This window comes from Xyrauchen texanus, chromosome 18 (genome assembly GCF_025860055.1).
Source record: "Xyrauchen texanus isolate HMW12.3.18 chromosome 18, RBS_HiC_50CHRs, whole genome shotgun sequence".
Taxonomy (NCBI): Eukaryota; Metazoa; Chordata; class Actinopteri; order Cypriniformes; family Catostomidae; genus Xyrauchen; species Xyrauchen texanus.
In genome coordinates, this window is record NC_068293.1 from 27,334,790 (window position 1) to 27,350,655 (window position 15,866).

General features: G+C 40.3%; 1 protein-coding gene across 1 annotated transcript in view; it reads left to right on the forward strand.

Annotated features, from left to right (window-relative positions):
• The window catches only part of rnf17 (ring finger protein 17), a 78,142-nt gene that overhangs the window by 2,251 nt on the left and 60,025 nt on the right, over nucleotides 1–15,866 (forward strand). The window contains exons 3-5 of the mRNA XM_052148354.1: nucleotides 1,846–1,943; nucleotides 2,049–2,133; nucleotides 2,269–2,349. Coding sequence (XP_052004314.1) covers nucleotides 1,846–1,943; nucleotides 2,049–2,133; nucleotides 2,269–2,349 — 264 coding nt within the window. The remainder of the gene's footprint in view (nucleotides 1–1,845; nucleotides 1,944–2,048; nucleotides 2,134–2,268; nucleotides 2,350–15,866) is intronic.

Below are 15,866 nucleotides of genomic sequence, written 5' to 3' on the forward strand. Positions count from 1 at the left end.
AATAAATAAAATAAGTCTTCTGTTTTCACTGATAATAGTAATTGTGTAATACCGTGATATTTTAATCATCGGTATCGGCCCAGAATTTCACAATCTGTGCATCTCTACTGTCAATAATAGCTAGATGTATTGCTGGCTTCCATGGCTGCAGCCCACTGTGTTTTCCCACTAACTTGTTTCAAATCTGCCAACCCGTGGTGTCGAAATACTATTGGTGAATAGGCAGTGGGCGGGATCACACAGGCCAAAAACATAAACAGAAATTCCGGCCTGGAACCAACATTTAAAAGTAGAATATACTGACTGTAACATTGGTTTCAGAGAAGCCAGTATTAAAACTTAGGCATGTTTCCTAAATCTCTAACATATGATAATTTTATACTTTAATACATTAAATATATTACATATTGCACCTTTAACTTGGACACCTGGATGGATGCAGGCAGGTGTTTAGAACAGTGGTTCTCAAACATTTACAGGTAGCGGACCACTTTAACAGTAAAACCAAAATTGTAGTCCATTTAAATATATTTTCACAATTAGTTTAATGTCAATTATATAAGTAGATTTTAAAAAAAAATGTTTCTCAGTTATGATTACATATTTATGATCTCTTTTTTTTTTTTGTAGAAGCTGCAGCATCAGCACTACAGCACTGTTTATGCTACGCGTACAGTGTAAATAGTGGCAGATGCTAATTATACCCTGGTGTATAGTGGGAATGTTAGACAGTAACCTAGTTTCCATCCACTTGTCACACTGTTATATTATTGACAAAGTGAAAATGAGTAAAAAATAATGTTTGCGAAATTTGCTGTCTTCTGCCTGTTTCCCTTCAAAGTTTTATTGATATAAATGGTGTGCACGATGACGTCATGCTTAAAAGTTTTGGTTTCCATACAGAAAAGTGTGTATATCGCTCTTTGTGTACCTTTCACCTCCCAGTTGTGTCTCTCCCCCCAAAGTTTTGGTAAAATGGGGAGAGTATTAAAAGAATTCATTGAAATTAGCCGGCTTACTGTCATTTTTAATTTCTCAAAAGCAATCAGAAGAGGAAGAATTGCAATCAAAAGGGAGCAGTTGCCCTTCTGATAGGACCGTAATATTGGTCCTGATGTTGTCAGACCTTTGTGTGCAAATACTATGAAGGTGCTCGTTGACTGACCCCTGCTCTCATGTAACATCAGCTACGTGCCGATATTCTTTTGTTGTTCATTTCATTTGTTACATCCTTTTGCAGTGTATTTAACTGTCTAACTGTATTGCGATATAGTGATAGAGAACTACCTTAAATACTTTTGGAAATGGACACCTCACAATTGATGAGCTCTTTAAAAAATGTTTTTGATGAATTTGTAATGCAGATTGTGTGTTGAGTAGTGCTTGATGAAATTGTAATGCGGGCCACGTGTTGAGTAGCGCTGTGTAGGGTAAAGGCTTGCCTCAGGAATGTTAATTAGGCCATGCTGATATTGCTTAGTAACATTCCTGGAGTGTCTAGGTATGTAACATAATTCATATTCATGAACTTAACCTTACCCATAGTGGGCCCACATAAAACACATTTTGGGTGGGATACTTGTGCAATGCTTTATTTAATTATTCTATGGTTTTGAAGTGACAAACTTTTAGTAGTATGTATTTGTCACGGCTAAACTAGATCTCTCCTATTACAATCAACAAAGCCATCAACATTTAAAGTGCCCATTGCCCAATGTAACATGCCTTCTGTTGATGGATACCCCAATTTTAATTTTGGCGTGCTACACCGCTGTTCCTCCCATTCTTATTGCCCCATCTTTCACTTGGAAATGTTGATGATGGATTATTTTTTTTTTTATGTAGATGGACACCAGTGTTGGTGAGGAAGGGGTTGATGGTTTAGAGGTGGACAGCAGAATCATTGGCCTCATCTATACTACACGGATGAACGCCAAGAAAGGGTACGCACACAAAATTCTGCCTACTTAATTTAAGTTTCACTGATGTATTCTGTTGCCCAATATCTGTATTTAAAAAAATCATTGCTAATTAAATGTTGTCATCAGGCACTCAGGTGACAAATGGAAACAAATACGGTTTAGTAGCCCACCCTCAACAGCGGTTGTCCACACACAGGAGCATGCTGAAAGGGTACTTTTTTTTTTTACACACACACACGACCCATTTGCAATAACTTGGATCTGTAGTATATTGATCAGATTCATCTTTGCAATATTCTTAGCTTAAGGTTATTGCTCATGTATGTGAGTGTTTATGTTTGTGTAGAGGCCAGATGTAGTTAAAGTTTTGGATGAAGCTCTCGTGGAGGCAACTGCAAACCTGGAACAACTTGATAAACTTCACAAGGTAAAATGGGGAACCGTACAGAAAGCTTCCTACAAATGGTCATCACTAGTGATATGATATTAGCAGTTAGCTTGCACTAGTGATCTGCTTCTATCAATTATTCCAGAGTGCCCTTTTCATACATCCGTGCTTGCGGGTGATCGGGAAGAACAATAATAACCAGTGCACTACATTGTTCATATTTGCACTAAAAAAGTTCTAAAAACAAGCAAGTCTGCATTTTGTCTTGCCATGAATTTCCAAAAGATGCTGAGCTTTGTACGAGGTTGGTGGGTTCAGGCAATTAAAGGCAAACTAAAACTTTGTTATTAAATGAGAACTACCGTAATTTCCGGACTATAAGCCACAACTTTTTTCCCACGCTTTGAACCTCGCGGCTTATACAATGACGCGGCTAATATATGGATTTTTCCGCTTTCAAATAAAAAAAAAAAAAAAACATTCTGTGACGTGCTCAGTTTTTTGGCGGCGTGAAGCTTTCATTAGACCAATGAAATTGCCGAACGGGTTAAGGTCAAAACAACTTTTTTGTTTACTGTTTAGATTAAATCGAGCGCACTCAAACTTCCCATCATTCTGATTACGGTAGTAATTTTGTCACCCTCACCATGGCAAAGACATGGAGAAACGCATATGATGCTGCTTTCAAGTTGAAGGCGATTGATCTGGCTGTTGGAGAAGGAAATAGAGCTGCTGCACGGGAGCTTGGTCGATGATAAGACGTTGGAAACAGCAGCGTGAGGAATTGACTCAGTGCAAAAGACAACTAAATCTGAGGCTATTCAACTCCGACACCGAAGGAGATGACTTCAGTGGTTTCAGTGCAGAGGACGAGGAAGATAGTGACCAATGACTTTCTTGGTAGGCTACTGTTTACTGCAAATGTTTTATTACAAGCCGTGTGTGGCAGCGGGGGCGTGGTCAAGCGCCCGTCCGGGAGAGAAAAGCTGTAAGAGCTTACACCTGCGCTAAATTATGTCTAACACCGGTGTCTAATTTCAAGTGCCCTGCTTCACGTGTCCTCTTGGGAAAACTGTCACACGGGCACCAGTGTGACAGTTTTCAGCAGGGCACTTGACGTTCCAGGTAAGGCTTTTAATGGCCACAGCAATGTTTACAATCAGTTTTATAAAGTTTCTCAATTCTTCTATGCGCCAACACTAGACTGGCGTGTGTCACTCTCTCAGCTCTGTGGCTGCTGCCTTTTTATGCCGCTTTCCCCATGCTTACTGAAATTAGACACCGGTGTTAGACATAATTTAGCTCAGGTGTAAGCGCCCTTACCGCTTTCTCTCTCGGACGAGCGCTTGACCACTCCCCCGCTGCCACACCGTGTTTCGTTAAAGCCTATTTATTTTTGTTACAAGCCGTGTTTCGTTAAAGCCTGAGTAAAGTTAATTTGTTTCAATGTACCGGTAGGCACCTGCGGCTTATAGACAGCTTATTTATGTTCAAAATAATATTTTATTTAAAAATCAGTGGGTGCGGCTTATATTCAGGTGCGCTCAATAGTCCGGAAATTACGGTAACTTAGCATTTTCAACTTTGGGATTTACAGTAATCGCTTACAGGTGGAGTTGTAAAACCTTAGCTGCACCCTCACTGTTTCAATGGAATGATTACACATCACAACCAGGGTTGACGGGGTTAGAAGTCAGATGCAATTTATGGCAACAGATTTGTAGATCGTTCCTTTTAATAAATGCGTCTACTGATTTAACGCACAACCTGTTAACAAGAATAAATTTTTATCCACTTGCCTTAGTATTCGTGTAGATAACCTTTGGAAAAACAGCTATGGCTGGGCAATATGATGATATAAAACTATATAAAGTGTCAGTCAATACAAATGTAGCTGTATCGCGGTATGTAAATATCCATGTGTGCAGTATGAGCATATATTTTAGTGGGCACGCTACACATGAGACTGAAGACAGGCTTGAGAGGCGAATGAACTGCGGCCGGTAAAAGTGCTGGCTTGTGCGGATTTAATGCCAGATTCACTATAGGAATTATGTAGGTCAGGCAAGCGCTGTTGAAAAAGAGTTGTGACCCTGTTTGAACTCGTGGTTCATGTAGGTCTCAATGGTTCCAAACAAATCCGTGCTGTCAATCTGTTTGATTGGGTTTAAATGGGACAGACAGCATCAGCGGCTATATTTGCAGCATTGTTCAGTAAATATTAATGCATAATGTGCATTGATTACTATGTTGACTTCCTTTTTATAGTAGCATTTTTTTCTGGGTAGTGATTGAGAGACAGCATTTAATCAGTTTTTAATTTTGGAGGGAAGGGGGATTGCTGCCATAACGTAGAATACATTTACAGAATGTATGTATTCATATTTTTCTTGTGCTTCTATGGTCAAAATTACTCATTTACATTTATTAATTTGGCAGATGCTTTTATCCAAAGCGACTTCCAAAAGAGGAATACATTATAAGTGAATCATCTTAAAGAGACAGTGGTATGAAACGTGCTGTATTACAAAGTTGCACTATCATCAGAATAGTAGTATTAAAGCCTGAAAGTGCAACAAGAATTTTTATTTTATTTTTGTGACCAGTTATGTGCTCATGGAAAAGATGTGTTTTTATAAATTTTTTGGAAGACCAAGTGAGTCAGCTTCATGGATGGAGTTGGGATGGTCATTCCACCAACGTGGTACTAGGGATGTCACAATGTGAATTTTTGATGGTACGATTATTGTCTGATTAAAAAAAAAAAAAAAAATCATGATTTAACGATTTTTACAATAAAAACCTCCACAAACATTTCACAACTTAAGTTTTATTGCAGCATTCGTTAGGACATCCAGTTAACATGAATATTCCTACTAATCGCTACACTTTTACGCTCACTGAAATCTTCAAGTAGGAAAAACTATTTGGAGGCATCACATTCACAATATAAAGATGAACCCCTCCTCTTATAAACTTAAAATAACAACTCTTGGGATTTACACAGCTTCAATTCAGTGTTTTGACTTTACCAAAAGCAAAGTATTACACTACATTTAATATTTAATGTGTTTGTAAAATTATTACCTTCATCTGGGCATGAATCTCTGGATGGTGATCCCTCAGGTGCTGATCCCTCAGGTGCTGGAACATTTTACATGTTTTCACCGCTTTTGCAGGCAATTTTCGTCTGCACGTTTTGCATACTGGATACCGGTCTTCAACAACTCCTGTATCATTCTATTAGATGGACAAAATGCTCCTAAATAGCTGATTTAATTCATTTCTTTGGATACAACTCTGCAAGATCGCATCCGCCATGTTTTCATTTTGAGAGTTTCTCGTGCGCTGAAAATGTTCTGCACGTTCCCCGCCTTCTAGACAATCAACTCGTCAACTGTTACCATAGTAACCGCCTCACAAACCAGCCAGGCAGAGGCCAGACACACTCGTGGCACAAGTAGATGGACCCACACGACTCAATTTCAGTTTTTTTTTTTTTTTAAATAGACAACATGGTTTTTTTAGCCATAGCTTCCAAATTTTTACGGAGCATTTTAATTGTGAAATCGGCTAATCGCGACATCCCTACGTGGTACGATGAAATCAAAAGTCTGGGAAAGTGTTTTGGTGCCTCTTTTTGTTTGTACAACAAGGCACCTTTCCTTAGCCGGCAACAGGCTTCTGGTGGGAACGTAGCTCTGCAGAAATGATTTTAGGTATGCTGGAGCAGACCCAGTGACTGTTCTGTATACCAGCATCAGAGCCTTTAATTTGATATGTGCATCAACCGGCAGCCAGAGAACCTCACATCCTAATATTATGTTAAGATATTCACATAAGCATGCACAAGTGAATATCAATAAATGCAAGCAACTCCTCAATTTAACCCAAGAAAATAGTTTGGTCAATAGTGCAAAATATACAAGGCAACCAATTGCATTCAACAAGACATTTTATTATATAATATATCCAGGGAGAGGGTAGGTACAGTCAGGTCCATAAATATTGGGACATCGACACAATTCTAATCTTTTTGGCTCTATACACCACCACAATGGATTTGAAATTAAACGAAACGTGCTTTAACTGCAGACCTTCAGCTTTAATTTGAGGGTATTTACATCCAAATCAGGTGAACGGTGTAGGAATTACAACAGTTTGTATATGTGCCTCCCACTTTTTAAGGGACCAAAAGTAATGGGACAATTGGCGGCTCAGCTGTTCCATGGCCAGGTGTGTGTTATTCCCTCATCCCATTTACAAGGAGCAGATAAAAGGTCCAGGGTTCGTTTCAAGTGTGCTATTTGTATTTGGAATCTGTTGCTGTCAACTCTCAATATGAGATCCAAAGAGCTGTCACTATCAGTGAAGCAAGCAATCATTAGGCTGAAAAATCAAAACAAACCATCAGAGAGATAGCAAATATATTAGGTGTGGCCAAATCAACTGTTTGGAACATTCTTAAAAAGAAAGAACGCACCGGTGAGCTCAGCAACACCAAAAGACCCGGAAGACCACAGAAAACAACTGTGGTGGATGACCGAAGAATTCTTTCCCTGGTGAAGAAAACGCCCTTCACAACAGTTGGCCAGATCAAGAACACACTCCAGGAGGTAGGTGTATGTGTGTCAAAGTCAACAATCAAGAGAAGACTTCACCAGAGTGAATACAGAGGGTTCACCACAAGATGTAAACCATTGGTGAGCCTCAAAAACAGGAAGGCCGGATTAGAGTTTGCCAAACAACATCTAAAAAAGCCTTCACAGTTCTGGAACAACATCCTATGGACAGATGAGACAAAGATCAACTTGTACCAGAGTGATGGGAAGAGAAGAGTATGGAGAAGGAAAGGAACTGCTCATGATCCAAAGCATACCACCTCATCAGTGAAGCATGGTGGTGGTAGTGTCATTGCGTGGGCATGTATGGCTGCCAATGGAACTGGTTCTCTTGTATTTATTGATGATGTGACTGCTGACAAAAGCAGCAGGATGAATTCTGAAGTGTTTCAGGCAATATTATCTGCTCATATTCAGCCAAATGCTTCAGAACTCATTGGACGGCGCTTCACAGTACAGATGGACAATGACCCGAAGCATACTGCGAACGCAACCAAAGAGTTTTTTAGGGAAAGAAGTGGAATGTTATGCAATGGCCAAGTCAATCACCTGACCTGAATCCGATTGAGCATGCATTTCACTTGCTGAAGACAAAACTGAAGGGAAAATGCCCCAAGAACAAGCAGGAACTGAAGACAGTTGCAGTAGAGGCCTGGCAGAGCATCACCAGGGATGAAACCCAGCATCTGGTGATGTCTATGCGTTCCAGACTTCAGGCTGTAATTGACTGCAAAGGATTTGCAACCAAGTATTAAAAAGTGAAAGTTTGATTTATGATTGTTAATCTGTCCCATTACTTTTGGTCCCTTAAAAAGTGGGAGGCACATATACAAACTGTTGTAATTCCTACACCGTTGACCTGATTTGGATGTAAATACCCTCAAATTAAAGCTGAAGGTCTGCAGTTAAAGCACGTTTCGTTTAATTTCAAATCCATTGTGGTGGTGTATAGAGCCAAAAAGATTAGAATTGTGTCAATGTCCCAATATTTATGGACCTGACTAAGTTTTTCCTTGAATGGACAGTCTTCATAGAAACTCATTCAACCTCCTACAGGGAGAGAAAGATGGCAGAAAGCAGGCCAGGAAAGGTATAAAATTGTTCAAAATAGCCATTGCATTCTTTCATCACAACAGTGGGACGAGAAGGAGATCTGGTCACCTGTCCATGAGCGCTCAATAAACTTCACTGAATGATGACTGCTCAAAACATCTCTGGACACACACACAAGAACCACAGATTCAAATTCTTATCCATACAATAATAGCAAAAACATTCAAACTCAACGCCACAAGTAATGCTACATTTACTTGAATATTTTGGTGAGGGCAATCCACTGCCAGAAGCAGATAGTGGTGGAAGATGTATTCCGATCTTTTACTTGAGTACCAAAGTACTAATACCACACTTTGAAAATACTCCAAAACAAGTAACAGTCCTGCATTCAAAACCTTACATAAGTAAAAGTATAGAAGTATTATCTGCCAAATTTACTTAAAGTACCAAAAGTAAAAGTACTTATTCTGCAGAAAAATGTTCCCTGCCAGTTTTTTACTATTATATATGTTGTCTGCATGAATGTGTATGTTGCATTTTACTGATGTAGATAGATGTTTAAGTTTGAGCTAATTTTAACTACATTATATAATGTTTGGTAGTTTAATCTACAGAAATGCATCATATTCCATCACATTCAATCAAATGTTTGTAACATTGCTGTCCTGTGAATACCACATGTCTAAAGTCAACTTTTCATGATCTCGTAAAAATGGCCCTGTTTTAATCTGTGAGACAATGCGTTTTCTAGTTAATCCAAGTTTTTTTTTAAATTGTTTATTTAGCTTAAGTAGGAGAAATTCTCACCCCATAAAGGAACACTTAAACTGAAAGATTATCACAGATTTGGAGATCTATGTTTTTCACTGGACAGGAAGGGTATGAAAAATTGTAAACTGGAAAGTAACTACTGTAGTAACTAAAGCTGTCAGACAAATGTATTAAGAGTAAAAAGTACAATGTTTGCCTCTGAGATGTAGTGGAGTAAATGTATAAAGATGCATTAAATGGAAATACATATACAGTACCTAAAATGTATATTTACTGTAAGTATAGTACTTGAGTATAGAACAGTACTTGAGTAAATTTACTTAGTTACATTCCATCACTGGAAGCAGACCATTTCATGGGCCCCAGAGGAGACTGTTGCTGCTGGAGAGAACTGGGTGTAGTAAAGAAAAAAGAAACTGTGTTTAGCTTAAATGCACATTAAAAGCCAATGTTTCCCAAAGATTTGAATGAGGTAGAGATTACAAAAGTGAGAGTACACGCCTACAGCTAGATCCATACGTATTTGTACATTGGCATGATTTCTGTCCAGTACATTGAATCTGAAATTAAATAATGACTATGACTTCAAGTGTAAACTCTCAGCTTAATTTTGTAGGTATTTTCAGATGTATCAAGTGAACCATGTAGTAATTATAGCCATTTGACAGACTGCCAATTTCAGAGGACAAAAAGGTATTACACAAGTTCCTTTAAACCTAAATAAAATGATCCTATTTAATACTTTGTTGCAGATTCTTTTGAATTTAATGACCAAATAATACCCTAATACTAAAGCTGAAAGTCTGCATTTTAAACTTCTAATCATTGTTTCATTTCAAATCCAATGTGCTGAAGGACAGAGCCAAAATTGTGTAATTGGCCAAATACATTGACCAATCTATATAAATTCCAAACCAACCTTACACCTGTAGGCTAGCCCAACACCTAAACGTCTCCTTCCTACATTTACAAGGGTTCGGACATTGTGGACATGGGGTATGTTCACCATCGGGAATCAGGGGTTAATCCCTGTCAACATTTCAGCAGTTCCCTCTACTCTTGACCACTGCTAGGCAACACCATGTGGATGTGCCTGGTGATACGCAATCTCCCTAATAACTAAAGTAACAATTCAGAAATATTCATTATCAGGGGTGCAAACTCATCCAAGGGCACATATATACTGATGAACTTGTCACCTGTCCCTGAAACACTGAATTAACCAAGGAACAACCTTGCTAGATACCAGCTAGCCATGTTATTTAGTTCAGCTAGCTACTATTCATTGAAAGTAGGCATACAAATCTAGTACAGTCTGTTTAACAACAAATCTAATCACTGAAGATAAACTTTGTTAACGGACATCAATAACTGCAATTAATTTGAGGTAAATATAGGCCAACTGACATCTGGTTATGGTAGCTAGTGAAGTGTTGCTCACGTTAGTTAACAGCAATTAGAATCTAACTAGCTATTATCTAATGATCAACATTAACTAGAGCTGGCTACATAAAATACCACTATTGACTAGATTCATGAGGTCAGCTAATGTGTTAATGTGAAAAAATGCAGTCATTTCATCAACTTGCCAGTGAGTGTGCTTGACAAACAATTTAATGAATGTGGTTCAGTGTTTGGAAATATCGGTTGCCCCATGACACGCGTCACTTCTGCATTCTCCGATTACAACAGGCAAGTCTATGGCAGTGTCACAACTATTTTTCAACGGCTCTGGGTCAGGTAACGGCACTTGCGCTTTGCAATTCTGATTTTGTGGGCCAATTCTGAGCACTATATTGCAGAGGATGCAGCAGTCCACCATTATCTGACACACTCTGCTGTGCAGCATCACTGTGATCCAGACACGTGGATCACCTCTTTAACATGCCGAGGTGCACAACTGCACAATATGTCTGTACTTCTCCGTCATTTGAAGTATTTCTGATATAGTCAATAGACTAAAAAAAAATTCTTCCCAATTTGGCATGCCCAGTTCCCACTACTTACTAGGTCCTTGTGGTGGCATGGTTACTCCCCTTAATCCGGGTGACAGCAGACAAGTCTCAGTTGCCTCCTCTTCTGAGACAGTCAATCCACGTATTTTATGTGGCTCACTGTGTATGACAACAGTGACTGCAATCCATGCACAATTTACCACGTGCCCCATTAAGAGCAAGAACCACTAATCATGACCACGAGGAGGTTACTCCATGTGACTACCTACCCTCCTTAGCAACTGGGCCAATTTGGTTGCTCAAGAGGCTTGGCTGGAGTCACTCAGCACACCCTGGATGTGAACACCCAGGCTCCAGGGGTGGTAGTCAGCGTCAATACCCGCTGAGCTACCCAATCCCCAAAATGAGCTTGTAATTGAAACGAGTGAGACCATCTGTTCTATGGGTTTACAAAAGCTGACAAAAATGTAACCTGCAAACTGTGGCATGGAAATTACTCCAATCTCGACATAAGCTTTTGCTCATATCGCCCACCCCTACTTTTAATCTTTGAGTTTTAATTTAAAGCTACATATTGTTTTGTGTTAAATAAACACATTTTCATTAATGAGGACACCAAAAATCCTTCTTCCAAACCTTGTTTTTACCTTAGCCCAAATCACTATGGTAAGACTATAAGTATAATAGTAACCCTAGCTGTCGGGTGGATTTCCTGAGAAATTTCATGCTTCTGTCGTTCATCCGTGCCTGTTTAAGTCATGTACGTAAATAAAGAAAAGAAGGTCTGGTGTTTGTATGGTGCGGTGGATGGTGTGGTATTGGAAGCTGAAAGCTTGTAGTTACAACAAATGAGCAATGTTGACCATGGATAGTTCAAAAAGGAATCCTCTGGGGATTCACACATTTTAAAAATAAAGAAACAGAAGAGTCTGCAAGTAAAAAGGGAAAGTGCCAGAGCCCATAATAAAACATGAATCTGCTTTTCAGAAGTTGGGACAACTCCGATTTGAAAGAATTTCAAACTGCACAGAGATGCCTTTTTTCTTGCTGGACAGGTAAAATATTTTATTGGACCGATAATTAACCTGGTAGCTTTCTTACATTAGGGCAGCAGTTCGTTAGATCACATTAGCCACTCTAATGGGGCATTTTATTATTTGTTGTTTTACTGCAGTGCTTGATTTTATTTTCAAGGAAGAACAGTGGATAAATGTTACTTTTTGAGTCTGCAAATTAGCCACATCTTTATCTAATTAACCAACCAGCAACGACTTCTACTGTGCATTGTCTAGCTTCACAAAACAATGTTTATGTTGATAACAATGCTAGACTCTAAACCAGTTACAACCTTGGTTTGTTTGTCTAGAATAGCCTGCTAGCCAAGTTATAATTGTTCCCTCCGTTTGACCTGATCTGTTATTAGTAATCATAATGTCAGCATTTCCTAACTTTTGTAACGTTATTTATTTTATAACAATTGTTTTCAATAAGTTAAAACAACAGTGGAAGATATGCTATAGTATTTACCTGCTAATAAAACTTTTGTAAAATTTTTATGTCATTAGTAGGGATGCAATAATACAGTTAGCCCACAGTTCAATACATATCTCGTTTTTTTTAACCATGGTGTTCGGTTCTGATGGCTTGGCAGCTCAAAAGTTTTTTTGTTATTCTATGCTAACAGTAAGAGGTTAAGGACAATGTTTTTTTTTTTAATTGCAATACTCTTTCTTTATTTTACTTAAAAGCAAAAAAAATAAAATTCCACTCGTACACAATCAAATCACTTTGTCACACTACCATGTACACAAGTGCAACAGTAGGTGAAAGTCTTGTGTGCAGTTCCAAGCAACAGACATATACCAATTACAATAAACAACATATTTACACAACACAATTTACATGTCAAATGTACACGTACTTACACAATAATATATACAATGTACAGTAAACAATACACACAATATAGAATACACATACAATAAAAATAAAGAGTATGTAAAAAAAATATAAATACAGTAGTTGTATTGAGGAGAATATATTTGACAGTCCAGTGTGAGATATAAGATTAATAAAGTGCAGTGCTTATTATTGATCATGAGAGATCAAACGTTCAAAGGTCTGATTGCTTGGGGGAAGAAGTTGTCATGTAGTCGGCTGGTGTGGGTCCTGATGCTGCGATACCGCCTGCCTGATGGTAGCAGTGAGAGCAGCCCATGACTCTGGTCGCTGGAGTCTCTGATGATCCTCCAAGTTTTTTTCACACACCACCTGTTGTATATGTCCTGGAGGCAGGGAAGCTCACCTCCGATGAGGTGTGTGGCAGTTCGCACCACCCTTTGCAGGGCTTTACGTTTGTGGGCAGTGCTAATGCCATACCAGGTGGTGATGCAGCCAGTCAGGATGCTGTCTACCATACTGGTGTGGAACCGTGTGAGGATGTGGTGGTTCGTTCCAAACTTCCTGAGCCGTCTCCGGAAGAGGCGGCGCTGGTGAGCCTTCACAACGGTCTCCGTGTGGACAGACCATGTGAGTTCCTCAGTAATGTGGACACCGAGGAACTTGAAACTGCTGACTCTCTCCACCGGTGCTCCATTAATGGTGATGGGGCTGTGTACTCTGTCTTTCTTCCTGAAGTCCATCACAAGCTCCTTGGTTTTACTGACGTTGAGGGAGAGGTTGTGCTCCTGACACCAGCGTGTTGGTGTGTGCACCTCCTCTCTGCAGGCTGTTTCATCATTGTCAGTGATCAGACCTACCACCGTCGTATCGTCAGGAAACATAATGATGGCAGTCATGTGTGTACAGGAGTGGGCTGAGAATACAGCCCTGCGGGGCTCCAGTGTTGAGGGTCAGTGATGAGATGTTGCTGCCTATTCTAACCACCTGACGTCTGCCTGACAGGAAGTCCAGGATCCAGCTGCACAGCGAGCTGTTTAAGCCCGGAGTTTCACATCAAGCTTGGAGGGCACTATGGTGTTGAATGCTGAGCTGTAGTCTACAAACAGCATTCTCACATATGAGCTGTAGTCTACAAACAGTGTTCCTTTTTTCCAGGTGGGAGAGAGCAGTGTGTATTGTAGATGCAATGGCCTCATCAGTGGAGCGGTTGTTGTGGTAGGCAAACTGCAATGGTCCAAAGACGTGGGCAGCACAGAGCAGATGTAATCTCTGATTAGCCTCTCAAAGCATTTGCTGATGATGGGGGTCAGAGCAAGAGGGCGCCAGTCATTTTAAGCAAGTGATTTTGGCTTGCTTCGGTACAGGCACAATGGTTGACGTTTTGAAGCATATGGGGACGAGGGACAGGTTGAAAATGTCAGTTAAAAACACCAGCCAGTTGGTTCGCGCACGCTCCGATGACGTGGCCCGGAATGCCGTCTGGACCCGTGGCTTTACGGATGTTCACCCGTCGGAAGGATCGGGTTACATCCGCAACAGACTGAGAGTGAACTATAATCCGTTACGTCAGCCACGAGCGCTTTCTCCGTGAGGGCGGTGTTATTGTCCTCGAAATGAGCATAAAATATATTAAGCTCATCCGGGAGAGAGGCAGCGGTGTTCATGGCAGAGTTTTTATTCCCTTTGTAGTCCGTGATGATGTTAATTCCCTGCCACATACTTCTAGAGTCGGTTGTGTTGAACTGTCCTTAAATTTTGTGCCTGTACTGTCGTTTGGCTGCACTGATAGAGTTATGGAGGTCATAACTGGCTTGTTTTGTGCTCCTCCGCGTTCCCTGAATTAAAAGCGGAGGTCCGCGTGTTAAGTGACTCTGATGAGAACGCGGCTCTTTTCCTTCTGCGTTTCCACGGCCGGGCAGCCCAGACAAAGGGCTCCGCTGGCGTGTTTGTGAACAGCGGGTCAGCATTGAGGAATCTGAAGTCCAGTTTATGGTATGTAATTATAGAACCAATGTCCAAAAGCGTTTGTCTGTCGTATACAATAAGGCAGACAACATCCAAGACAAAAAAAACTAAAAACTGTAAACAAACAATAAACTGCAGTGTTTTGTCGGAGCTCGCAACGCAGCAGCCATACTCGGCGCCATCTTGAGTCCACATCCAAGATGTGGATGTGTACACATTCCTAGTGTATTGTATAATTTCTTCCTCTGTGGAGGGCACAGGATTCTGTACTAGACCCTATGTATCAAAGAGAATGATCCTTTTGTATAATTACACCTCCCCCACACAGATGCACAAAAATGCATGCACAGCTCAGAACCATTTCGCTGTCCTATTCTGCAGATCGCGGCTGCTCATTTTTGCTTATTGTGACCCATTCGGGAACTTTCCGAACTACTGGCTCGCTCATTTCTCCCGATGGCCAGTCCGCCCCTGATTGGCCCCAAAGTGCATCGGCCCACCGGGAAAATGCCTGGTATGCCAGATTACCTGTCCAGCCCTGGAGGTCGGGAATGACCTCTGCGCTGAAAAAAAGTGCAAGACTGTTGTCTGTAACGCGGATCGAGCGATTTCATAGGGTGGCGAAAGCCCACATCTTCAATCACCGAAAATGGCTGCAAATCTTTGGCAATGAACACCCCTACTGCCTTTGGTTAAGTTTCTCTTAACCATTTGAGTATGTATGCTGGAAGGAATCAATGAGGGACTGTTGCTTTTTGGATGACTGTATTACCTCCCCTGCTATCCTGCTTTCAGACCGTGATATCGCTGGGTGATGGTGCCACTGATGTGCAGTCATGTTAGAAGTGTTTCCATTTGAGTAGGCAACATGTGTAAAACAATGCTTGCACACAGTAATTTTTTAGTTCACCATTTTTTCTTCCACTGCATTATACTCTACGGCAAAACTGAAATGTCCCCACACCACCGATTTAAAAGACGGTCCCAATTCACATAATTTTCTGCAAGTAACTTACAGTTTTATGCTTCAACTGCTAGATGACCAAAAGTTACATAGTGTAGCTTTAACTGTTGATGAATTCATTTGGACGATGCGGTCAATGTCTCCAAATGTAAATGGCAGAAAAATGTAAGGACTGTAAAAAACACACACCTCGGCACCGGCCATAGTTGTGTTTACCCAACAATGATGACTTCTGCTTCGTGAATGCGGTAGATGTTGTGCAGCACTCTTCTGAAGTCTGCAGGCACAGGATCCTTAGAGGCCTAATATTAAGTTTCTTTT